The sequence below is a fragment of the Mirounga angustirostris genome, unplaced genomic scaffold, assembly GCF_029215605.1.
Source record: "Mirounga angustirostris isolate CCGP_5_RB_7025 unplaced genomic scaffold, mMirAng1.0.hap1 SCAF_15, whole genome shotgun sequence".
Taxonomy (NCBI): Eukaryota; Metazoa; Chordata; class Mammalia; order Carnivora; family Phocidae; genus Mirounga; species Mirounga angustirostris.
Genome location: NW_026991723.1, coordinates 72,497,677 through 72,523,859, shown reverse-complemented (window position 1 = coordinate 72,523,859; position 26,183 = coordinate 72,497,677). Strand labels below are relative to the sequence as shown.

Sequence of the window (26,183 nt, the reverse complement as noted above, 5' to 3'; positions counted from 1 at the left end):
TGCCTAGCACATATCAAAATTCTAGACTCCCAAGAAGAAAAGCAGGTGTTAAGCAGAAACCACATGTTTATACAAGCAGTATAGGCACAATAAGCCACTCTTGTTAGCCACTCTTACGGAAAGAGCTTGCCTGAGAAAAAAACTAGCAAGGGAAAGGAGAGCCAAGAAATTAAGGAGCCCTTGTCTCAATGACATGGTTTGAGTCCCTGGATCCAATAATGTCCTCTCCTGGACTTCTTAGTAATATGAGCCAATAAATTTTCTTTTTGCTGCTTAGGGTACTTAAAGTGGATAAAGGCAGTAGAAGTATATACCCATAGCTCAAGACTCACATCTGATCTGCTTAATTACCATAGGGGGAAAAAAAAGAGTGTTCTTTTAATTGAGATGTAATTGACATACAAGATTTTGTGTTTAAGGTCTACAACATGCTGATTTGATACATTTATATGTTGCAGTATGATTACCACTGTAAGGTTAGCTAACACCCCTATCACATCACATAATGATCATTTTAAAAAGTGTTTTTTCTAACAGTTCAAGAAAAAGACCAGGGAGGAGTCTAGTTATCCTGGCTCTGGTCACGTGTTCATATCGGAACTTGTTACTTTGACCAGGGGGATAGAGTATTATAGTTGGATCAGTTAGATAGCCATCCCTGGAGCCAGTAAGGGGATGAATTAAACTTCTCCCCTCAAACACACTCTCAGCATCCCCTAGATTCAACTGGATTGTTAAAGAATGGAGGTGGAACCATCTTCTTAAAAGAGTGCTGAGTCTGCCACACAGCTTTATCTTAGCCAGATTATTCTCATAACATGAAATGTGGAAAATGAAATGAACTTCTAATAGGTACAATCAGATATCAAATGAGTACAGTATAATAATATAATTTTTTTTAGGTACCATCTTACAGAAAAAACACTTCATCATCTAGCACTGATTTATGCAGCTTTGATATCATTTGGGCTAAAATCAGAAGAACTGGATGTAAAGGTATTCTTTTCTTAAATGTTTGTTTATAAGTATTTTTCATAAACCAAAATTATACTCAAACTCAAGTGCCCAGTGCAAAGAAACATTAAATTAGTAAACTAAAAAATGCTTAAAAGCCTTTTAAAGAATAGTTTTCAAATTAATAAATATCCTTTCTACTTCAACTATTGTTCTAAAAGAAGGGTGCCTTGGGGCACCTGGGTGGCTCAGTTGGTTGAGAATCTGCCTTTGGCTCTGCTCATGATCTGGGTCCTGGGATCAGGCCCTGTGTATGGCTCCTTGCTCAGTGGGGAGCCTGCTTCTCCCTCTCCCTCTGCCACTCCCCCTGCTTGTGCTCCTCTCTCTCTGTGTCAAATAAATAAATAAAATCTTTAAAAAATAATAAAAATAAAAAATAAAAGAAAGGTGCCTGGGTGGCTCAGTTGGTTAAGTGTCTGCCTTTGGCTCAGGTTATGATCCCGGGGTCCTGGGATTGAGCCCTGTATCAGGCTCCCTGCTCAGTGGGGAGCCTGCTTCTTCTTCTCCCTCATTTGCTCCCCCTGCTTGTGCTCTCTCTCTCTCTCAAATAAATAAATTTAAGAAAAATTAAAAGCCTTTAATAAATTTAAAGTCATATTTTATCTCTTAATTACTACTTGGCAGGATATGAATAAAAGTAAATATCCATTGATCAAAAATGTTCACTTAAGAAACATACACTCTTTTTATCTGCTTTAGTGATCTCTAACCAGTGTCCTTTCTTGGTTCTTTTTTCAATGTCTTACTATGAAATTTAGACACTCCTCCAAATTCAGGGCTCAGTCCTCTTCTGTTACCACTTTATACTCTTTCCTTAATAAATTCAGAATTCCCAGGGCGCCTGGGTGGCTCAGTTGTTAAGCATCTGCCTTCGGCTCAGGTCATGATCCCAGGGCCCTGGGATTGAGCTCCGCATCAGGCTCCCTGCTCCACGGGAAGCCTGCTTCTCCCTTTCCCACTCCCCCTGCTTGTGTTCCCTCTCTCTCTGGCAAATAAATAAATAAATAAATCTTTAAGAAAATAAAAATAAATTCAGAATTCCCACAAATTTGGCTTTCATTTCTGAGTATAATCCTTAAAATTATCCTGACTTTTCTTAAGATCTGCACCTATAATTCTAGCATTCTACTGGAAATCTCCACATGAATATCCCACAGGTGCCTCAAACTCTGCGTGTCTAAAACACAACTTCTCATCCTCCCCACACTTAGTTTACGGCATTACTACTGTAACCTAATTAGTAGCTGCAGAGTCTCTCTAGAGACAGTGATATGGCCCATAGAGGACATGTTCCAAGGAAGGCATTTAGGGATGACACAGGAAGTATGCCTAGGAACAATCCATTCCAAACAAAAGTCTGCCCCCACCTGGATCAAACTATTCCAAAAGCTTTTCAAGTTATACATAATAATCTTAAAAGTAGGTCAGTTTTTCCATAGAATCTGAGAAACAAATACCAATTTGCTCTGTTATCGATGTCACCAGTACTCAAGCCTCCTATTCTCCTGACTTGATGACATTACCACATTAAAGGGGGTTCCCTAAACTCATATTATTTTAGAGTATATTGTTGCTTTACTTACTTACTTATTTAGTAATATGGCTTTTGGCCTGTTAGAGCACATCAGTATGGATTTTTAAAAAAATTTTTCAGGCATCTGAAGAGCCTAGCCATAAAGGAAGCATTAGGAAGTTTAAGTACATTTTCTTAAACTAAAAGAAAATACTGCTAGTAGTGTTATATTTTATTCTAATGTCAAAAACAGTTCCATAAATTTTTTATAAACTCCTTTTGTAGAAAAATGCATAGATAAACATATATGCAAAACTTTGAAAATAATGTTAGGGGGTTCCTGAATCTCCCCAAATCTAACCATGACTCCAGAATCCTTGCCCTAATAAATTAAGGTAATATTCATTACCATCACCATAAAATTGTGCCATTTTATATTTAAATAAAACTGTCAGATCTTCTGGGGTGCCTGGGTAGCTCAGTCATAAAGCATCTGCTTCAGCTCAGGTCATAATCCCAGGGTCCTGGGATCGAGCCCCACATCGGGCTCCCTGCTCTGCAGGAAGCATGCTTCTCCCTCTCCCACTCCCCCTGCTTGTGTTCCCTCTCTCGCTGTGTCTCTCTCTGTCAAATAAATAAATAATCTTTAAAATAAATAAATAAATAAATAAATAAAACGGTCAGATCTTCTTAAAACATCCAGAACTGGGGCACCTGGGTGGCTCAGTTGGTTAAACGACTGCCTTCGGCTCAGGTCATGATCCTGGAGTCCGGGATCGAGTCCCGCATCGGGCTCCCAGCTTAGCGGGGAGTCTGCCTCTGATCCTCTCCACTCTCATGCTGTTTCTCTCTCTCTTGCTCTCTAATAAATAAATAAAATCTTAAAAAAAAAAAAAATCCAGAACTGCAATAAAATTAATTTGGAATCAAACAGTGTTATTTCTGTGCACTCTATACGTATTTGGGGTGCCTGGGTGACTCAGTCAGTTAAGCAACGACTTGATTTCAGCTCAGGTCATGATCTCAGGGTCCTGAGATTGAGCCTGAGTTAAGCCTCCCAGTCAAGCTCCCCACTCCATTGGGGATGGAGCCTGCTTAAGAGTCTCTCTTTCCCTCTCACTCTGCCCCCCCCCCGCCACTGCTCACTCTCTCTCAAAAAATTTTTTGTACATATTTAATATAATTTAAAGAAAATCCTCCTTTAGAATACATGTACTCCCCAGGTATGTACTAATGGTTGTGTATTTGTTATCTTGTGAAAGAAAAAATTGTCATAATTATTTTATGAGGTTTATGCAGTCTTTGTTTCTTGAATTTTCACTACAGGACAGGATGTTTATATTTCTAAGATATGATTTTTTAGGACAGCATCCTGGGATAGAGCCCTGTGGGGCAGGGAACCTACTTCTCCCTCTCCCTCTGCCTGCCGCTCCCCCTGCTTGTGCTCTCTGTCAAATAAATAAATAAAATCTGAAAAACAAAACTTTTTTTTTTTTTTTTTTTTTAAAGATTCCAATTATGGGGCACCTGGGTGGCTCAGTCATTAAGCGTCTGCCTTCAGCTCAGGTCATGATCCCAGAGTCCTGGGATCGAGCCCCGCATCGGGCTCCATGCTCAGCAGGAAGCCTCTGTCAAATAAATAAAATCTTTAAAAGTAAATAAATAAATAAAGATTCCATTTATTTATTTGGCAGAGAGAGACAACATAAGCAGGCGGAGTGGGAGAGGGAGAAGCAGGCTTCCCCGTGGAGCGGGGAGCGCGATGCGGGGCTCGATCCCAGGACACTGGGATCACGACCTGAGACGAAGGCAGACGCTTGACTGAGCCATCCAGGCGCCCCAACTTTTTTCTTTTTAAATACAGCATCAAATTCGTCTGTAAATATCCTTTATCTTTTAATGTCATTTTGAAAAATCTTGCACTGTATTTTTAAATTCTTATTTTTTTTTTTGAAGATTTTATTTATTTATTTGACAGAACTAGCACAAGCAGGGGGGAGCGGCAGGCAGAGGGAGAAGGAGAAGCAGGCTCCCCACGGATCAAGGGACCAATGCCATGGGGTCATGGTCATGCCATGATCATGACCTGAGCTGAAGGCAGACGCCTAACCGACAGAGCCACCAGGCACCCCTTAAATTCTTATTTTTGAGAACTACTAAATTTAACTTGGAAAAACCAAAATATTAAATATTAATGACATCCAAATTGCAAATAAATTTATTAGTAAATACAAAATGGAAGTAAAGAAATTTAGCTCCAAAAATTGGAAAACTATAAGGATATCATATTTAAAGAAGAAAAGAAAATTGCTTATCCTCACAAAATATGCTGGATTTCACATAGACATTTTAATAAATTATATCTAAAATTATATTCAAAGATTAAAATCTGCTGGGGTTTTTTTCTTCTAATTACAAACAATTTTTGAATGATATATTTTGCTTCCTAAAATTTCCTGTATTCTAACATATAAAAAATATATTTTAGCTTATAATTGCCCCAGGAGTGGAAGAGGCTGCACTGATAATTCGGCAAATTGCTGATCACAATTTAATGACCTCGAAGAGAGAACCTCATGAATGGTTGGATAAATCCTGGCTTGAAGTTTCACCATCTAAGGTCCATTTCCTAAATTATGTAAATTAGGTATTTGCAAAGCAAATATAAATACATGTGTTTGAATTCTCTTTTTGGTAGCATTTTTTTGTCCTATAATGTTTGCATGAGCATATATAGCAGTAACTATAATGTACAATATTTATTTAGATCATTTTCCAGAATCATGGGTATTTTTCAACTTCACAGAAGTATTTTAATGAGATCTCTTATAATGAACTTTCTTTTTTTTTTTAATTTTTTTATTCTTATGTTAATCCCCATACATTACATCATTAGTTTTAGATGTAGTGTTCCATGATTCATTGTTTGTGCATAACACCCAGTGCTCCATGCAGAATGTGCCCTCCTCAATACCCACCACCAGGCTAACCCATCCTCCCACCCCCTCCCCTCTAGAACCCTCAGTTTGTTTTTCAGAGTCCATCGTCTCTCATGGTTCATCTACCCCTCCGATTTCCCCCCCCTTCATTCTTCCCCTCCTGCTACCTTCTTCTTTTTTTTTTTTTTCTTAACATATATTGCATTATTTGTTTCAGAGGTACAGATCTGAGATTCAACAGTCTTGCACAATTCACAGCTCTTACCAGAGCACATACCCTCCCCAGTGTCTATCACCCCATCACCCCATCCCTCCCACCCCACCCCCCACTCCAGCAACCCTCAGTTTGTTTCCTGCGACTAAGAATTCCTCATATCAGCGAGGTCATATGTCTTTCTCTGTTTGACTTACTTTGCTCAACACAATACCCTCCAGTTCCATCCACGTCGTTGCAAATGGCAAGATCTTATAATGAACTTTCAAATCAAGTGTATTAGGTGATATAATGACTTCAGTGCCTAATATTTTCAAAACATGTTTTTCTAGTTCCTAAATTTAAACATTTAAGAGTAGTAAATGTGAGAATAGCAAAATTCCATCATTTCATTTTGTCAGTAATTCAGTTACATAATTGAAACTGAAAGTAGAGTTGTAACATATTTGTAAGATTGCACAGTTAATTTTTAGAAATTCCTTTTGTTTAAGCATAAATCTTTCCAAGTTCTCATACCAACCTAGTATCTCTGTTACCTTTATTTTTAACATATTCAAATCATGAAAACATAAAAAAAGAATAATGAAGCTAACATGGAATGATCTTTCAGATATATTACATGAAAAATGAAGTTGCAGCATAGAGCTTGTGTACTACCACTTGTGTAAAACAAGAGGAAATTAATATTTATATGTTTGTAAATGAATAAAACATCTCTAGAAGGATACCAAGAAATGATAACATTAGTTATCTCCAGAGAGGAGAACTGGGATAATGGGGTGAGGATGAGAGTTTTTACTGCACACCTTTTAGTACCTTTTGAATTTTGAACCATGTGACTATTTTACCTATTTAAAAAATAAAATTGGGGCGCCTGGGTGGCTCAGTTGGTTAAGCGACTGCCTTCAGCTCAGGTCATGATCCTGGAGTCTTGGGATCGAGTCCCGCATCGGACTCCCTGCTCAGCAGGGAGTCTGCTTCTCCCTCTGATTCTACCCCCTCTCATGTTCTCTCTCTGTGTCTCATTCTGTCTCTCAAATAAATAAATAAAATCTTTAAAAAAATAAATAAATAAATAAAATAAAATTATAAAGCAAATAAATAAAATATTAATGTATTCATATACATTCATCAGACATTCATATATTTATATATATTAAATCACAGAATTTTTATATGCTTAAACAGAACATGGGTATAATTCATTATGGGATGTATGTATGTCTGTGCAGTTTCCCTCTTACCAAGGCATGTCTAATCTACTCACATATCTGTCATTTGATAAAATCAAAGAGGGTGCAAAAAGCCAGCGTAACCCAGAAAGAAAAGGAAATACAGTAATAGTAATACATGGCTGCTGTATTTCTAGACTTTTATGAGATCTCTCTGAAAACACACATTTTTAGACCAACAAGGTCAGTTCTGTTCGATAGAAGTTCTTCTTATACTCTTCACAGCAAGGCTTTTCTGAAAGTATCATAAACATGGTTTCTCATAAACAGGGTTCATCTTAATCAAATAGTAATAGAAGTATAAGGGAGAGCTAAAGAAATCTTGAGTTATAAAAGTCCCCTAAAACGTTTCTCTTTAGAAAATCTGCCATTAGGTAAAACAATTGTCATTCGAAGGAGGCGAACTGTAACAAAAATTTTTGGATGAGTGATTAAAATGAATGAATTTTAAGATTTTTCTCAATTCTGAGAGCATATGAATCTTAACTGCCAAAGAAGTTCCTTTCCCTACTAGCCATACTTTTTTCTAGGCATCTCAAATTGAGTGATAGATACAATGACAAAAATTTTAATCCTCTAGATTGAGCAGAATAAAATGGATCATTTTCAAAGGACCAGTGGCTGATTATTCCTTTAAACTCTTTTCTAGGAAGAAATGTACTTACTTGACTTTCCATGTATTAACCCATTGGTGGCTCAGCTCATGTTAAACAAAGGACCTTCACTGCACTGGATATTATTAGCAACTCTGTGTCAACTTCAGGAGCTTTTACCTGAAGTTCCAGAAAAGGTGTTAAAGGTTAGTTTTTTGAACTCCATAGTCTTATATGAGTTTATTTCCTTCCCATTTGAGTACTGATTTTTACCATAACAGTTTTCAAAATGAAGGTATCCAAGTTAAATTGTTTTGGACTTTCTGTAGCAAAGAAATAATTTACTTGAACTAAATTTCACATAGAACTCTCATTGGATGTCAATCACATTATACATTTTAAAGCTATCTTGTATAGATAATTCAGTACAGTCAGCTTATCACACTTCAAATTATTTTGAAATGTTATTGTGCCCACAAGTATGTGATCACACACTCTATTCATATGTGCTTACAATCCTGATGCCCTTCCTTACAGTAATAAAGAAAACTTTAGCCTTATTGGTAAAAATTTTACATTTTTATCAAGCAGATGGTATTCATGTATAACTTGTGTAACTAAAAATTCTATTACAAGTGATTAGAAAATGATTTTATAATAAGTTTTTCTTTTAATAGAGCCTAATTATGTTATGTTTCTTATGACATGGATCACTATAATACCCTACTTATTTATATCTTGCTTTCTTTACATATAGATAAGCATTGTTATTTATATTTACTTGACTGATGTTTATATTGTATTTGTTTATATTACTTGACTGATGTTTATATTGTATTTGTATTATATTAATTAATTTTTAAAATTTTTTAGCATTTTTGTAGCATCACTTCCTTATTCAAGATTAGTTCTTCTTCCATAACAAATTCACCTCCAAGTCCATTACCTCAGGAAAATGGGAATCAGACTAGTACCTTTACCTCCCAGAGTTCAGCTTCTGGCTCTTCAAACTCTGTCTTTCAAGAACATAATGAATATTACCACTATTCAGATATAGGAGAGACAGTGCACAGAGATACAAACAGCACTTCAAACTATAACTCTTCCCTTATGGAACTAAGAGAAATGCCATGCATTTTACCACCTGTGACTTCTTACAATCAGGCCAGCTACTGGAAGGACTCCAGTTGTAACCCTAACACAGTGCACAATCCTTTCCTGGTTAATACAGAATCAAGGAATGTGGCTGGTAACTCCTTTCGAAACCAAAATGATTCAGAGTCAGATGTCTTTTATTTGGATCTAACACAAATGAACTGTGAAAACGTATCACCAATTGACACTCAGAAGAGAGTTGCCCCTAATTTTATAAATTACCAGAAAAAGGGAACACATGATGCAAAAGGACCTATAAATAAAGAAGTGTCTGCCCCTAGCTTTTCACTAGAAGGCTCCCAATCTTCTCTTCCCTGGAACTTTAAGAAAAATGTATGGGAACAACAGAATCACTCATTCAACTTAGAATATGATGTACAGCAGACTACATGTGACAAATGGTACTCTCAGAAAGATAATTTATTCACTAATCAGCAAAAATGTCTATCAGATGAGTTAGAAGGCTTCATATGTGAAAGTTCAAATGCTGGGACTAAAAAGACTTTCTGGAAAGAATTACCATCTGTCTCCAGTTTGGATTTATTTTGTGCTTCTGATCCTAATGTAAATAAAAAAGAATTCAGCAGTCTTTATTTCCACCAAAGAGCTGGAAAATGTTTAGGACAGAAAAGGCACTCTGAATCCTCATCTAACTCAGGAGACAAGAAATCATTACCAGGTAACACTATCTAACGTTAATAAAACTACTCACAGGTATAATTTTTTAAAGTTTATTTATTCTTTTAGCAATCTCTACACCCAGTGTGGGGCTCAAACTTGCGACCCCAAGATCAAGAGTCACATGCCCTTCCAACATGAGCCAGCCAGACACCCCTTGCAGATGTAATTTTAAAAGATAGAACCATCTCTAAATTAAAAAAAAAAAAGTTTGTTTTAATTACTGTACTTAAAGAATCTTCAATAACTTTGGAGTAAAAAAAAATCAAAATTCTAATTATAGACATCTAAGAAAATAAATGCAAACAAAATATGTCAAATTCTTGTAGCTTTAGATGAACTAAGCGTTCAACTTAAGAAGTTAAAAATAAAACCTCAGAACAAGTCTAAATAAAGCTGAAGACTAAAATTAGCAAAGATTAAACAGAGAAATCAGTGAATTAGAAGAACTAACTTCTTTGTTGGGCAGGAATATTTAATGGGCTAACGTTTATTAAGAGCTTATTATAGGCCAGGTACCCTTTTAGGCCCTTTATGTGGATTATTGAATTCTGACAATACTATTAAATAGATATTACTATTAGCTCTACTTTACAATTGATGTTTCTGAACATTTAATCATATCAGTTTTTAAAAGGACAATTTTATTTTCTCTTTTCTGGTAATGATACCTCTTGTACCTTTATTTTCTACGTCATTTCTATTACCTTGGCTTGAACATCTAGAACAAAACATTAAGTTCTAATGGCCATACAAACGTAGCCTTACCATGATAGGGGAAAAAAATAATAAAAAGGGGAGAAGCTTAAGCTTCAAAGCTCCTTTTTTGCATAGGCCCTTTTGTGAGGCTTGAGAGGCTCCCAGAAAATCTTGTATTCTTTGTTTTGTTAAAAGAGAACCTCCCCAAATACCATATGACCTCACCCATATGTGGAATTTAAGAAACAAAACAAATGAACAAAGAAAAAGAAAGACAAACCAAGAAACATACCCTTAACTATAGAGAACAAACTGATGGTCACCAGAGAGGAGGTGGGTGGGGGATGGGTGAAATAGGGGACAGGGATTAAAGAGTGCACTTGCCATGACGAGCACTGAGTAATATATAGATTTGTTGAATCACTATATTGTACACTTGAAACTAATATAACACTGTATGTTAAGTATACTGGGATTAAATAATAATAAATAAAGAATAAAATAAAAGAGGACCTCCCAACTTGTACAGTTGACCCTTGAACAACACAGGTTTGAACTGCATGGGTCCACTTACACACAGAGTTTTTGATAAATACAATATGGTACTATAAATGTATTTTCTCTTATGATTTCTTAATAACATTTCTTTTTTCTAGCTTACTTCTTTGTAAGAATACAGTATATAGTACATATAACATACAAAATATGTGTTAATTGACTGTTTATGTTATCAGTAAGGCTTCCAATCCACAGTAGGCTCTTAGTAGTTAAGTATTAGAGAAATCAAAAGTTATATATAGAATTTTGGGGTGCCTGGCTGGCTCACTCAGCATGTGACTCTTGATCTCAGGGTCATGAGTTTCAGCCCCATGTTGGATGCAGAGATTATGTTTTAAAAAAGTTATATATGAATTTTTGAGTAAGGAGAGAGTCGGCATCCCTAACACCCTCATTGTTCAAGGATCAACTGTATAAACCCCAGGACTCACAAAACTTGGATTTGGTCCTGCTTAATAGTCATAATTTGTTTTGTTCCTGATCTTAATGGGAAGTATTCTATCCCTAGTTTTGTAAGAACATTTGTGAGGAATAGATGCCAAATTTTATACACATTTTTTTTGGCGCCTATTGGGGAAAATCAAACATGTTTTCTCCATTGATCCATTGATGTCAAGGATTATATTAACAGGTTTACTAATATTAAATCATTCTTATTATTCCATAATAAACTTAATTGGCTTTTGAAGAGTGATTCTTTTGGGGTGCCTGGGTGGCTCAGTCGGTTAAGCGGCTGCCTTCGGCTCAGGTCATGATCCCAGGGTCCTGGGATCGAGCCCTACATCGGGCTCCCTGCTTGGTGGAGAGCCTGCTTCTCCCTCTCCCTCTGTCTGCCACTCTGCCTACTTACGCTGTCTATCTCTGTTAAATTAAAAATTAAAAATTAAAAAAAAAAAAGTGATTCTTTTAATTTGCTGTTGAATATGGTTACTAATATTTATTTATGATTTTCATATCTATATTCATAATGCAATTAATCTATTGTGTTCTTTACTTGTGCTCTGTCACATTTTGCCATGAAGTTTATTCCAGCTTCATAAATGAACTGAATTAAAAATTCCATTTTTTTTCATCTTGAACCAAATCAAGCATGTGAATTACTATATGTTCTTGAACATAGGGCATCCCAATATATAAGATAATCTTCCGAGAAGATCTCAGAAATTATTTCTAATAACTTTTAATATTTAAGCTCTTGGGGGTAGGGATGGAATAGTCAAATGTCTGTTTACATTTTAATTAATTAAGTATAAATATATTTTTAAATCATAGATTGGATAATGTTCATTTAGAAATATTGCTTTTTTCTGCTTTCAAACTTCCTCCATAAAATAATTTTATTCAAACAGTTCACATGAATCTTTGATACTAGTATCATTATCACTATGGAAACTTTTGACTTTTTTACTGTGCTTTCCCAAAGCACATCATTACCTTCATTGTTTAAGATGTAACACTTTTAGAATTCATATTAATGCAGGCCTAGACAATTTATCCAAAGCCATTGGCATAATCTCAAGATAATTTTCCATTTGTCCTATAGATGTGTATTTGTGATCTCTATGATAAAAATTACCTACTATACTGCTTTTTAAATTTGCTTATAATGGCATCCAACTCTTATAATTATGAGATTATATTCCCAGGAATAATTACTAAAACATTTTTAAATACTTTAGCCTCCTTTTTCACTGATTTAATTAATTAACCTCTATAAGAATCCAAATCTAGGATATTTCAGGCTAATGTGTCATATATAATACAGTCATAGAAGGTGAGTCCATACATGATCACCACCTATCATATATCAGAGCTCAGGATAAATTCCACAACATTACAGATAGGAGGTAATGAGGGAAAACTTAAATGAAAGAGTCTTTAATCTAGGGAGATTTAATTATTTGTGCAAAGCATGACCATACAAATATGTGTACATGACACTGATTAGTATTGAGCCATTAGGTAGAGGTGCATTTATGCTAAAAATGTAATTTTTATAGTCATTTTATCTCAGGTTGTGAATTTTAACACTTTGTAGATAGATGAAGAGATAGGATGCACCAGAATAGCTGGAAAAAATAGCTATATTTTATTACTCTCAGAAATAAAATGGTTTTCCTTTTTCTTCTTTTAACAGATTTCATGTGCTCACAACTACCACAATTCAAAAAACGGCGTCTAGTGTATGAAAAAGTCCCTGGTAGAGTTGATGGACAAACTCGTCTGAGGTTTTTTTGAAAGAAACGATAGTGTTCTGTGCCACATTCCTTTGTTTTTGATGAAAATCTAGTAACAAAATAATTTAGATTTGCTCATTCATTAAAGAAAATACATTGTTAGATGTTCTTGGTGCTTCCATATTAAATTTTCAAAATACATATTCTGCCCTATTGTTTGCATCTTTGTATGTAAAATATTCTAATTGGCATAATTGTCATAAGATCCAAATATCTTCCAGATTCACCTGAACATTGCAAGCCTTTTTTTTTAAAAGCAGTAGATACAATATATACATTTAGAGCAATAGCAGTATATATAGTATTGTGCGTGTGTATATGTATAAATATAAATGTATATATGTTATTTAGTTGTCTTCTGAAGGGCTTACTGCTTCCCATCTTTCCTCCAGCAAGCCTTTTAAAATGAGCCTCCATCTCAGTCTGACCCTTTAAGTCAAGAAGTGAAGATCACCAGAGTAAACCCTCCATCACCAAGAAAGTTAAAATCTAGGCAAAGTTCAAGTTAGAGAACTTCTCTTTTTTTTTTCCTAAAGATTTTATTTATTTATTTGAGAGAGAGAGCGCACAAAGGGAGAGGGAGAGGGAGAAGCCAACTCCTCGCTGATCAGAGAGCTGGATGTGAGACTTGATCCCAGGATCCTGAGATCATGACCTGAGCCTTAGCCGACTGAGCCACCCAGGCACCAGAGAGAGAACTTCCCATTTAAAGTGTTGCCTTCAGGGATGCCTGACTGGCTCAGTCGGAGGACTGTGCAACTCTTGATCCCGGGGCCATTAGTTTGAGCCCCACACTGGGTGTAGAGATTACTTAAATAAATAAATACTTAAAAAAAATAAAGTGTTGCCTTCATAAATAAAAATTTAAAACTAAGAAAATATTTGCAACCTACATAATAAAAAAAATTTACATTCCTAATATACAAAGAATCCTACAAATTGATAGGAAGACAACCTAATAGAAGAGTGGACAAAATATATGAATAGATATTACACTGAAGAAACAAAAATAGCCAATAAACATTTGAAATTATATGTAGCTTCATTACTCATCAGGCAAATGCAAAGGAAAACAGATCACCTATCAGATCTGCAAAATATTTGAAAATTAGTAATATTCAGTGTCAGCATATTGGAGAAAGAACACTTTCCTATACTGTTGGTACAACATTTTTGGAGGATAGTTTGTATATTTTTTAATGGATGATTGTAGGTTTCTAATTACTCTGGTATTTATATTCCATTGAGTATTTTTTTAAAGATGTAATAATTTTATTTTAAAATGTCAGAATTCCTAATAAAGTTATATTCTTTGCAACTATTCGGTTATTAACAAAACTTTTATATGTCATCTCAAATGGAGGTAATGGGTTTTTGACATTATTATAGGTGGTACACCAGCAGAAATGTTTGAAGACCACAGGCATACTCTTTCCTGGCTTCTGAAATTATCACCCTATTACTACCAAAATTGACCTCTACCTTCTTAGATCCAGGAGACATGCAGACATCACCTTACTTGACCTCTCTTCAACGTTTGATACTGTTAATCATGTCCTTTTTGAAACAGGCTTCACACCACCTCTTCCTTTCCTCCTCCTACTCTCCTCTTGCTATTATACTTTTATTTATAGGATGTTTGGTTTTGCTTGGGTATGTGGGGGTGGAGACTTTAAAGAGAAACTATTTCTGGACATCTAATTGGAATTTCTGTTCTACTTTTTTTTTTTAAGATTTTATTTATTTGACAGAGAGACACAGCGAGAGAGGGAACACAAGCAGGGGGAGTGGGAGAGGGAGAAGCAGGCTTCCTGCAGAGCAGGGAGCCCGATGCGGGGCTTGATCCCAGGACCCCAGGATCATGACCTGAGCCGAAGGCAGATGCTCAACGATGAGCCACCCAGGCGCCCTGTTCTACTTTCTTAAAATTTTGTCAGGATAGCTTCTAAACTAAGGTAAGGCTAAGGCTTCTCAGCTTGCAGATCTCCGTTATCCTGCCTTTAATCAGCTTCCAGAGGAGAGGAGTTTCTTTATAGGCCATCAACTACAGCAAGCCTTGAGGCTAGGCTATTAACAGTCATGTCCCTGCTTCCTCACCAAATGGAGTGGAAGTATGAGTCCTCCTGTGGGCATTCCTTAATGGCGCTTGCTGTTTAAGGACACATTCTGCCTGAGCATGGAACAGCCTCTGTCAGAGGTATTGGGAAGCAAGTCTTGTTTTAGGAGTCTGGGAACAATGGATAAAGTAAGTGAGCTCTGCTTTAGTAGAGCACTCCCTGGAAGCCATTGTCACATGTCAGGTTGGGCTGATCATAGAAGCCCCGAAGGGTCTGGTTGGGCCCTTGTTAGGGGAACAAAAGTGTCAGTCCGGCCTCCAAGATCCTCTTCCAAACACCCCATCACAAGGGATTGTTTGGAACAGCCCCAACTTCTCAGGTTGGCTCTTGCAATGGAACTTTGATTTTTTTTTTCCCCCTCTGAGAGCATTTCCCTGTGAGATTTTTCATGTTCTAAAGAGTTACTTGCCCTTAGATCCATTGCTGTGATAGTGCTGCTCACTTTTGAGAACTTTTGAGAGATCTTACTCCAAGTTTCTAGGTCCAGCCGTAGAACATCAGCTGCTCCCTCCAACTGTGGATGGACATAGGTACTCCTTCCCTTGCCACTGAGATACAGGGTATAAATGGGAATCAACACCAGGGCATCTCACCCCTTGCCTCTAACAGTAATAGGTTGGTTATTTTCCCCCACATAATAAGCCGACCCTCAAACAAGGGATCCAATGATTTTAATAAATAGAGCAGCATGGATTAGAGAGGGTGGAGAATGCAAAGAGCAATCCCAAATGAGGACTGAAAAAGTACATATTTTTCTGTCTTTTGCCTTTTTATTCCGTTTATGATTTTATCATACAACAGTTTTAACTTAATACTTATTTAAATTGAATTATTTATTTAAATTAAGTTTGATACAGTAAAGTATACACATCTTTTCTTTTTTGATTTCCGGGTTTCGTGCCTTGCTTAGGAAGACCTCTTTTAACTTTTGTACCTTAGTTACACAACTATTCCCTTAATTTTTCTTCTAATGCTTTTGTATTCCCTTTTCTTTAACCCATGTGGCTTTTTTATTACATAATACAAGCCCAATTTTATTTCCTTCCAAATGGATGGCCAGTAATGCCAGCACCATTTATTAGTAAACCATACTTTCCTACTGACTAGAAAAGTCAAGTCTATTTCTGAACTGTTATGATCCAATCATTTATTTGCGTATTCCTATATCACAATAATTTTTTGTTTTCTTTTTAGTTTTTTTTTTAAGATTTTATTTATTTGACAGAGAGAGAGAGACAGCAAGAGGGGGAACACAAGTGGGGGGGTGGGAGAGGGAGAAGAAGGCTTCCCTGCCCAGCAGGGAGCCCGATGCCGGGCTCGATCCCAGGACCCTGGGATCATGACTGGAGCCGAAGGCAGACGCTTCACACCAACTGAGCCACCCAGGCGCCCCTCTTTTTAATTTTTTAAAAAATCATAGTTTTAGGGGCTCCTGGATGGCTCAGTTGGTGTGAAGCGTCTGCCTTCGGCTACGGTCATGATCCTAGAGTCCTGGGATCAAGCCCCGCATCAGGCTCCCTTCTCAGCAGGGAGCCTGCTTCTCCCTCTCCCTCTGCTGCTCCCCCTCTTGTGCTGTCAAAGAAATAAATAAAATCTTAAAAAAAAAAAACAAAGGGGCACCTGAGTGGCTCCGTCAGTGTCTGCCTTCAACTCAGGTCATGATCCTGAGTCCTGGGAGTGAGTCCCCCGTCGGGCTCCCTGCTGAGCAGGGAGCCTGCTTCTCCCTCTGCCCCTCCCCCTGCTTTCTCAAATAAATAAAATCTTAAAATAAAAAATCATAGTTTTGATTCAGCATGTTCAAAATAAGGGTTTTTTTTAAAGATTTTGAGAGAGAGAGTGCTCGAGTATGAGCCTTGGGGAGGGGCAGAGGGGGAGGGATAGGGAGAGAATCTCAGGCAGATGCTTCGCTGGGCATGGAGCCCACGGGGCCAATCTCATGACCCTGAGATCGGCCTGAGTTGAAACCAAGTCAGACGCTTAACCAACTGAGCCACCCAGGTGCCCCATATTCAAAGTAAGTTTTAATATCCAGTAAGACAGGTTTCACCCTCCCATGTTTTATACACACACACACAGTTTTAAAAATTATTCTTGCAGGGGGGGCACCTAAATGTATTCTTAAGAATTTTTTATGTCATTAAAGCAGAAATGGTATATAATTTCCATTTCCATTTTTTTAATGAGAATGTTTTTATTCATTTATTTATTTGAGATAGAGAGAGGGCGAGCACAAGCAGGGGGAGTGGCAGGCAGAGGGAGAGTGAGAAGCAGGCCCCCCACCAAGCAGGGAGCCCGATGTGGGGCTAGATCCCAGGACCCTGAGATCATGACCAGAGCTGAAGGCGGACGCTTAACTGACTGAGCCACCCAGGCGCCCCTCCATTTCCATTTTTAACTAGCTATTGCCAGTGGAGAAAATACTTTTCATTTTTCTACACATACTTATATCCAGCCAGCCCCTTAAATTCTATTACAAATTTGAGTATTTCTTTTCCTATATTCTCATCAGTTTTCAAAGTGTACAATTATATAATCCATAAGTAGATACTGCTTCTAAAATGTTTACCCCCTTTTGTTTTTTTCATCTTACTGCATTAGCTAACACCTCTAAAGCAATGCTGAATAGGGGCGCCTGGGTCGCTGAGTTGTTTAAGCATCCGACTTGATTTCAGCTCAGGTCATGCTCTCAGGGTCCTGGGATGGCGCCCCTTGTCAGGCTCCGCACTCAGCAGGCAGTCTGCTTCTCTACCTCTTCCCCTCCCCCAGCTCACTCTCTGTCTCTCAAGTAAATAAATCTTTTTTAAAAAGGGAAAAAAAGAAAGCAAGCTGAACAATAATAGTGATAAAAAGTATGCTTGTTTTGTTCCTAACATGCTGAATACTTCCACATTCCACTATGTAGTATGAAATTTGCTGTTGCTTTTGATAGTCTTTATCATCTCTTCCAATTTCCCTAAGCCATTTAGTTCTTACTCAGAACAGTCCTTGAATTTTGTCAAATGACTTGTTGGCATAGATTCTTTAACCATTCATATAATGAATTACACTTTAAACCATTAATGTAATGAATTACACTGACAGGTTTTATCAAAATAGTTTTGTCAGGTTGTATCTTCTCTTGATATACTAGTGAATTTGATTTGCTTATATTTAGGGCAAATATCTATATTCCTAAGTGAGACACCTATGGTTTCTTGTTGTATCTTACCAACTTTTTGCCAAAGGAGAAATTGGAATCAAGAAAATATTTTTTTTTTTGACATACAAAAGGCTGTACATAATAATGTATACAACTTAAGGAGTTTGGAGGTAAGTATATACCTCTGAAACCATTATCACAATCTACACCATAAACTTATCCATCATATCCAAAAGTTTCCTTCCACCCTCTTATTATCAACTCTTAGTAAACTCTTAGGATCAACTCTTAGTAAAATTTTCAGTATATAATACAATATACTAACCATGGGCACTATGCTGTAGAGTAGATCTCTAGGACTTACTTATCTTTTATAAATGAAAATGAATTTTTTAATGGAGATTTTTAAAAATGCTTATTGTTGTTAAAATGGAGACTGGAACATGTTTAAATGTTGACAGAAAGGATCCAATAAAGTAGCTGAAGATAAAGGAGAAAGGATAATGGATAGTGTGATTTCAGAGAAGGTGAAACAGATCCAGAGAATAAATAGCAGGGTTAGAAAAGGGACAGCTGAATTTTGATTGAAGGGAGAGATTCAGATCACTTAGATTTGGAAGTTTAGTGGCCAGAAATTAAGGGAGTTTCCATAAGATGATGGCTTCTATTTTCTCTATTCGGTAACACTATGCTAAAAGATATTTTCATTTATATATTTATGGATTTATACATAACTATTTCGAAGTGCAAATGTCACCAGAAATTGAGACGTTTCTGCAAATTATACATATATATATTTTTTTTTTTTTTACAAAGTTCTACAAGGACTTACAAGCAAAAATCTCACTTCCCACTTCTAGCACTCAATTTCACAAGGAAACAAAAATCCATGACGCCTTAAAACAAAATCAGACAGAAAATGTTGCTATCATAGAAAATGATGAATTAAGCAGAAATTTTATTTCCAAGCTCATCAAAGATTATTACAAACACAAAGTATCCTTTTAAAAGTGTCCCAAATTAAATCAAAGGCACATCATCAACGTAAAACACTTGTGACATTAAGAATTTATTTAGGTCGTAATATTTTCACATTATTTTGTTTTTAATCATTTGCAATGTTCTGAGTAACATATTTAAACATTTTTTTAAAGACATGAGATAATGGTGTATTTTTTTGTTTTTTAAGTACAACCACAACTATAAGGTAGAGGAACTTAAGACAAAGACCAAATCTGCTTCGAAGATACACAAGATGGGGCAATCTAATACACAACACAACATGAATCTTTCCAAACAAGTTTGCTAAGAAACAGCTCCCATGTTTAGTGTTAAAAATAAAGCAATCTTCTCATTTAGAAAAATCAAGACATCATTTTATTAATAAAGCCTATTCTTCCCCCAGTTTTACACTTGCTCGTCTTCATTTAGAAACTGTAAATTCAGGAGAAAAGAACAGTTTTGTTATGGTATAAAAATCTTAGGAACAACAAATTACAAATATTCAATTTTTTAACAAACAAAAATGTTTGCCTTCCCAAAATGTAAACATCCAGTAAATAAAACAAACATAATATTCCAGGTATAGAAACACCAGTAATTCGCTTATGAAAGAGGTGTATTTGGTGGTAACATTTTTGTTTAATATAAAAGCACTTTACCAAGAGTCTGACCATTATTATCTAAAGTCTTCCCCCTCACCCAGTTTCCTTATCTGAGTAGAAACTCATCAATTTCTATAGAATTTTGGCTATAGGACTTGGCCAAGGAAAGGTCTGAAATATCTAAGAGTCATTTGTCTGGAGAAAAGTGTTTTCTTGAGACTTGGAGGCAGTTAGTTATTCATCACTTTGCGCTTAAAAGCATTCCTCAGTGAACTTCTTCCTTACTGGAAAGAGAATTAGGTAGGTTTTCACGTTAGTAAGATTTATACACATAATTAACTAGTCATCATTACAGGTCACTTTAGTGTTCTCAAAGTAGAAAGTAACGATATAAAAAACATCTAAGCTACATTGTTGAATGAGTAACACCCATTAAGGTGCTTTGTAAAAAGGAAAATGCTATGCCAGCATAAGACTATTATTTTAATACCATAAATGTGGACATTTTCCATTAAAAGGTACAATAGTACCTGATAGCATGATTATTTCCTTCCGTTAATATGAATAATTTCCTTTTGCAAATATGTGAAAAAGGACCTAAGATGATTACTTACTGTATGAAAACCCCTCAGAACACATAATTTGAAATATGCTGGCCCCAAAAGACTGCAGTAACCTATGCCCTGACCTCTTCCAAAAAAAGGAGAAAAAAAAAAAAAAGAAAATGTGAATGAATGAAACACAACACTTTAGGACCCATGAAATTTCTAATATGCCACCAAAGAGGTGTTTTCATTTCAGTAATCAATTTGTAAAGCTCTTTTAACTCTACCCACGCTTTTCCCTACTAGCTACATTTCCTCCTCTATTAAAACAGATATATTCTGAAAGCCTCCAGGAAAGAAATCATAGCTGGTGGTAGGAACAAGTCTCCTCTGGGGAGTCCTTAGTCCAGAGAGCAGCAAGTCTGCTGATAGCACCAAGCAGCAAATCACAACTCCGGGATGGTGTTAGGACAGAGATGGTAGGATTAAGGTCATGAAATTACTATCAGCCAACTCAGTTAAAGAGCTCAAGCACATAAGGATATTAACATCTCATGAGTTAGTGCCCAAGAGGATTGAGACTCCCTTAATGAGATGTATTCCACAGGCATGTTGACTAGAGTCACCCTTCAGGTGCATTTTGCTGTTTCTTATTTTCATTTCCCCAACTATAGTAGATATTCAAAACTCAGTTGCCCGATCCCTTGGGAAGCCCTGTGATAATGCCATGGCCCCAAGATAGCATGGTGTTTCATTACTCACCAGCCTTTAGAATAAAGCACAGGATCTGGGCTCCCGGAAGGGGTTGCTTCCAGCTGGAACACCTACCAGCAAGGCATCCTTGCAGGCATTCTGCATGCAGTACTGTTGAAGCTCTGCAGCTGCCTGCGAGACCTGAAACAAAGGGACAACAGCTTGACGTGCTGCTCACAGCCAGAGCCATTTGATACTCCAAAAAATGATCCTACCACTTGATAAAGGTCCCACATCTTGTGATCTCCAAAGTCTCTTTTTTGCTGAAAGTTCTAATAACTGAACTTGAAAGAGGGAATGTTATAATTTCCATGATTAAGGGTATTTTTTTATTCAGTTGCTTCCTCAATAAAGGAAAAATAAAGATGTATCTTTATCCAGTTAGAATCCTAGTTTTGAGACTGAATTGGTAAAGAAAGAGCTCAAAAAAAAAAAAAAAAGAAAGAGCTCATTCTAGTACTTCCTTTACAAATTTTCACTTACAAAGCGTGCACTATATAGTCAGGTTTGCCATGTGAGCAAACTGTTTTAATATTTACAAGGCTGGAGCCTTATCCAGTCTGCCCAAAACAAGTGACAAGTTTTCTCCACCAAGCTTTTGAGGCAGGATAGCTTTTTGGTTAAGAGTGCAGCCTCTGGAACCAGAATGCCTGGACTCCTATTTAGCTCCAACATTACCTGTATGATCTTGGGCAAGTTAACTTAATTTCTCAGTTTTTGTTTTCTCATCTGTGAAATGTATTTTGTAATAGTACCTGACTCAGTGAGTTGATGAGACAATTAAATGAGCTAAATGCATGTAAAACACTTAGAATAGTGTTGACACATGGTCAGCAATACAGTTGTTGCAGACTACAAAAACAGTCACAATATTTTGCAGCTCCTCTCACCAAGAAGTAGAGTCTTTTTTTTTTTAGTATATGTGCTGCCGAAGCGAGCACGAGTCTTTTTTTTTTTAATATTTTATTTATTTGACAGAAAGAGATAGAGCACAAGCAGGGGGAGCGGCAGGCTGAGGGAAAGGGAGAAGCAGACTCCCCGCTGAGCAGGGAGCCCGATGCAGGACTCAATCCCAGGACCCCATGATCAGGACCCGAGTCGAAGGCAGACGCTCAACCGACTGAGCCACCCAGATGCCCCAAGAAGTAGAGTCTTTACCTAAGACTCCTTGAATCTGGGTTGGCCTTGTGACCTGCTTTGACCAGGAAAATGTGGCAGAAATAATGGGCAAGTTCTAAGCTGTAGGTCTCAAGAGCCCTTGCTGCTACCTCTCTTGTTGTAATTGGAACTCTAAGACCATCTAATGAGTTCAGGCTAGCCTACTGGAGATCTTGTGGAGAAGATCATCCAGCTACCAACCAACCCTCCATTTGACTGCAGATGCGTGGGAAGAGCCCAGCAAAGATCAGCAAAAGTACACAGTTGGGCCCAGCTCAAACTGTTGACTTAAGAACTGCGAATTAATGAATGTTGCTTTAAATCACTAAGTTTTGGAGAAGTTTATTAGGCAGCACTGATAAATATTATTCTACCTTTCTTCTTAGCCTCCATCTGATGCAGATTTGTACATCGAGGCTTTCCTCATGTTCCATTTTATGTGCACTGAGAAGGTGTTTTGTATAAAATCTCACTCCTATCATACTAAAATGGTTCCAGTTGCTGTTCAAGTATTACTACTAGTTTGTGTTAATTTTCCAAGCTTCTAAATAACTGGAAAATCAGCCCCTTATGTTATGGTTACCATCTAAGTTTCTAGAATGCTTTAGGAATTCTGGTTTCATTAATGTAGTAAGTTTTTATTATATAAATATAAAAACAAAATAATATTATCAAACTAATGGTTAAGCTTCCTTTTCCCTCAAAAGAAGTTCTGACATTTTCATGTTAATTATAACTGGAATTAATGGTTATATATAGCAGTTTTTAATTCACAGGAATTTAGAACCAATTATGCTCATGCTTACTATCTCTCCAACAGAGGGAACAGATGAACTCACACATGATGGGTAGAAGGAGACTATCCTCCAAGATCCCTGGAGAAATGGGACTAACTGGACCCTGGCCTAAAGAACATGGTCAAAAAGTTAAGACGAGTGGATATGCAGAGAAAATAAGAGAAGAATAAAAGTGGTCAGCATTTCTCTAGCACTTTTACAGGAAAAAGACTCTGGGGGTGGGGAGAGGGTGGAGTACAAGCCCAAACACTTAGAAGCTGTCATTTGCCATGGGAGGTAGGATACCCAAATTATATGGCTTTCCTTGGTTTGAGTCCATGCTCACCCAGCAACTTCTCAGAGATTTCTCCAAAACAGAGAAGGGGCCCTTGGAAGGATATCAAGCATTCCAATCACTGGGAAGGGATGCCCTCCATTATATGCTAGAAAACTGGTGTCCTGGTTTATTTACTAGTTAGCAAGTCTGCTAAAGAGAAGACATCTGTGGGTGTGCTGAGCGCACTCATTCATTATTGAGCCCTGCAATGAGGCAAACTAGACCCTGGAATGTTGTGACTCCTACTGCCTGAGATAAGCCCACCAAACACCTGAAACCATACTACCATGAGAACACCTCACAAATAAGGTTATTATCTGTGTAACCTTGAGCAATTCACTTGAATTCTCTGGGTCTGTTTCATCACCCAAAATTATTTTTTAAATGTAGAAAATATCTTGCCCAGCTACTCCACAAGGTAGGCAGGCATCTGGCCCACAGCTCTCCTTTTCCTCTCAGGTGCCAACATCATCCTGACCATATTCAACAACCCTAGTTTCAGTTCCCTGACCTCCTTTCCTCAGACAGCCTTCTCCTCAATGCCAACAGTTACAGCCAACACGTATAACTGCTCCACATCTGAAATTTTACACTTCAACTTCCTACTTTCTGATCACAGTCTCTCCCACCCATCCAGAATGCTACTTCCTTCTCACTACATCCCTTCTTTGACCTCAAGGAGAACTCCTCCTCCCCTTTTGCCCCGCCCATCACCAGGAGGCTGGCTCAGTTCCTTCTCTATCCGGCCTACGTTTAGCCTCCTTCTGGCCAACCCCTCAAGCTCCTTGCCCTTTGCCCTCACTTCCATCTTTCTGGTATACCGCCTCTGCTAACCCACTACTTGGATCAACTACCATTCACCCTGGACACTCAGATTCCTGGGTGGCTAAGTGCTAGTGGAGAAAAAAAAAAATCCACAAGTAGGGCAATCAGTCTCCAATCTCAAAGGAGCTGGGTCTTCAGAGTCACAAGGTGTCTATGGATGTGCCTGGTAGGGGCTCCTCTCCCATTCCCATCAGCACTCTCTTCCACCCTCACTCTTGTGACTCCATTAGCTCCCTCCCTTTTGCCCTAGAAGAAAACTTGGCCTATTTCACAAAGAAAACTGTCATCATACAAGTCCTTAAGTCCATATGTCTAGAAACATCTATCTTCACACACGTCCTGATCTCCTTTCCTCCTATCTCAGAAGGTGCCCCTCCAAGCCATGTCCCCACAGGCAGACTGCCTGTCTCCTCTACCTCCAATTCTCCTTCTCTATTTGGTCCCCCTCAATCTAAAAATAGTTTGTTCCTTTCCCTCAACCTCGAAATAAAGCTTTTCATTTCCTAAATTAAAAAAAAAGTTGTTTCCTCTTTAAAACCAGATTTCTTTTTTAAAAAGGCCTGTCTACCCTTTTACAATCTAGATTCTGCTTCTACTACTACATATGTTACTAAAACCTCTTCTGCATTCCATAACTCTCTTTACCTTGTTTTATAATCTTCACTATGGTCTGAAATTATTTTACTCATTGGCTAATGTGTTTATTGATGATCTTCGCCACTATTATCACCATATTCTCAGTACCTAGAATAGTGCCAACTACAGAGAAAAGGCACTATGGAGGTACATGGAATATCACAGCAGTGTTCATTCATACACACGAACATACATTCTATACATAATGCTACCCTAGCTGCTCAACACAGTACACAACAGATGCTTTTCAATCAACTGACTAAACATTAGACATAAGAACTAAGCCCCACATTTTTGAAAACCCCTCCTTCCTTGCTTTCCCTTGGTTCTCCTCTCCTCTCAGCCATCTTGTGGCTGGTCCTGGGTTCCACACTCTGGTTTTTTCGTTAATAAATTTTTACTCCCATACATTCTCATGACTTCTTTCGGCCTTGTTCTCTGAGCCTCCAGCCCTACTTGGATATCTCGGCAAAGTCCACGTGTCCAACACTGAACTCCTCATTCCGCGAACCCGCTCTCCCTCCTCCTCTCTGCTGGGGCGAAGGGCAGCGCCCTACACCCGGTCACCACGCCAGAAACCCGAGCCCCGTCTTCCTCCGAGCTCTCGCTCTCGTCCCATCAATCCTTCACTAAGGCCGGTCCTCGTCGCCTCCGCAGGCCCGGACCGCATCCTCCCGAAACAGCCCAAGCAGGCCGGCCCCGCGTCGCCCGCATCCCTGGCCTGCGCGCGTGCGCCCCGCTCCGCAGCCCCCACCCCGCCCCCACCCCGAGTTCGGGTCCGCACCGCCGCCTGGGAAACGCCCCCAGGGCACTCGGCCCCGGCCACGCTCCGGAGGACTCGCCCTGCTCCCCCGGCCCACCAGGCCCGGCCTCCGCCTACCGGCCGCATCCCCGCCGAGGCCGGGCAGCTGGCCGGGACCGGGCCGCCGTCCTCACGGCCGCCCACCACGACCTAGCCGCGGCGAGGGGCAGCCGGCCTCTCCCCTCACGTCTCCCGGGCGACGGCGGGAGCGCGCCGTCACCGCGCCCTGAGGAAAGGGCGCCGCCGCCCGCCTCACCTTGATTCTCTCCACGCCGGCCTCCAGCTTGAGCTGCTCCACCAGGCGCTGCAGGGCGTTCACGCTGGCCCCGGAAGACATGGCGGCGGCACTGGGCTCCGAAGGCGGGGGAGCCGGGCTGCGGGAGCCGCGAGGCCCGGAGCGCGAGCACCGCCCCGGGGCGGGGAAGCCGCTGCGCCCGCCCGCTGCCCCGCCTCTCCCGGTGGCCGTCCCCCGCGCGACAGGAGCCGCAGGTAAGCGATGGCGTCGGGCCCCGAGTCGCCCCTGATCTCTAAACGTGGTTAGTACCGCAGCTGCGCCTGGACGCGGAGCGGCGCGGTGGGCGCATCTCCTCAGCGCCGCGGGTCTTCCGGAGGGGTTGGGGGCTTTGGGGCTCGGGAAGGTGGAGACGCACTCCTGAGAA

At 38.8% G+C, this 26,183-nt stretch overlaps 2 protein-coding genes across 3 annotated transcripts in view; one reads left to right on the top strand and one right to left on the bottom strand.

The window, feature by feature from the left end:
- SHOC1 (shortage in chiasmata 1) overlaps positions 1-12,833 on the top strand; it is an 84,746-nt gene extending 71,913 nt beyond the window's left edge. Inside the window, exons 23-27 of the mRNA XM_045882923.1 lie at positions 903-996; positions 5,016-5,147; positions 7,562-7,711; positions 8,379-9,339; positions 12,733-12,833. Of these exons, the coding sequence (XP_045738879.1) occupies positions 903-996; positions 5,016-5,147; positions 7,562-7,711; positions 8,379-9,339; positions 12,733-12,833 (1,438 nt within the window). The remainder of the gene's footprint in view (positions 1-902; positions 997-5,015; positions 5,148-7,561; positions 7,712-8,378; positions 9,340-12,732) is intronic.
- GNG10 (G protein subunit gamma 10) overlaps positions 1-25,936 on the bottom strand; it is a 34,041-nt gene extending 8,105 nt beyond the window's left edge. Inside the window, exons 1-3 of one of the 2 annotated variants that reach the window (XM_045882925.3) lie at positions 25,781-25,936; positions 21,000-21,131; positions 19,015-19,976 (exon numbers count right to left, since the gene is read on the bottom strand). In XM_045882925.3, the coding sequence (XP_045738881.1) occupies positions 21,006-21,131; positions 25,781-25,861 (207 nt within the window). In that variant the 5' untranslated portion in view covers positions 25,862-25,936 and the 3' untranslated portion in view covers positions 19,015-19,976; positions 21,000-21,005. Of the gene's footprint in view, positions 1-19,014; positions 19,977-20,999; positions 21,132-25,780 lie in introns of those variants that run through there. The other variant, XM_045882926.3, reaches the window with a different exon arrangement.
- Between the last annotated feature and the right edge of the window lie 247 nt (positions 25,937-26,183).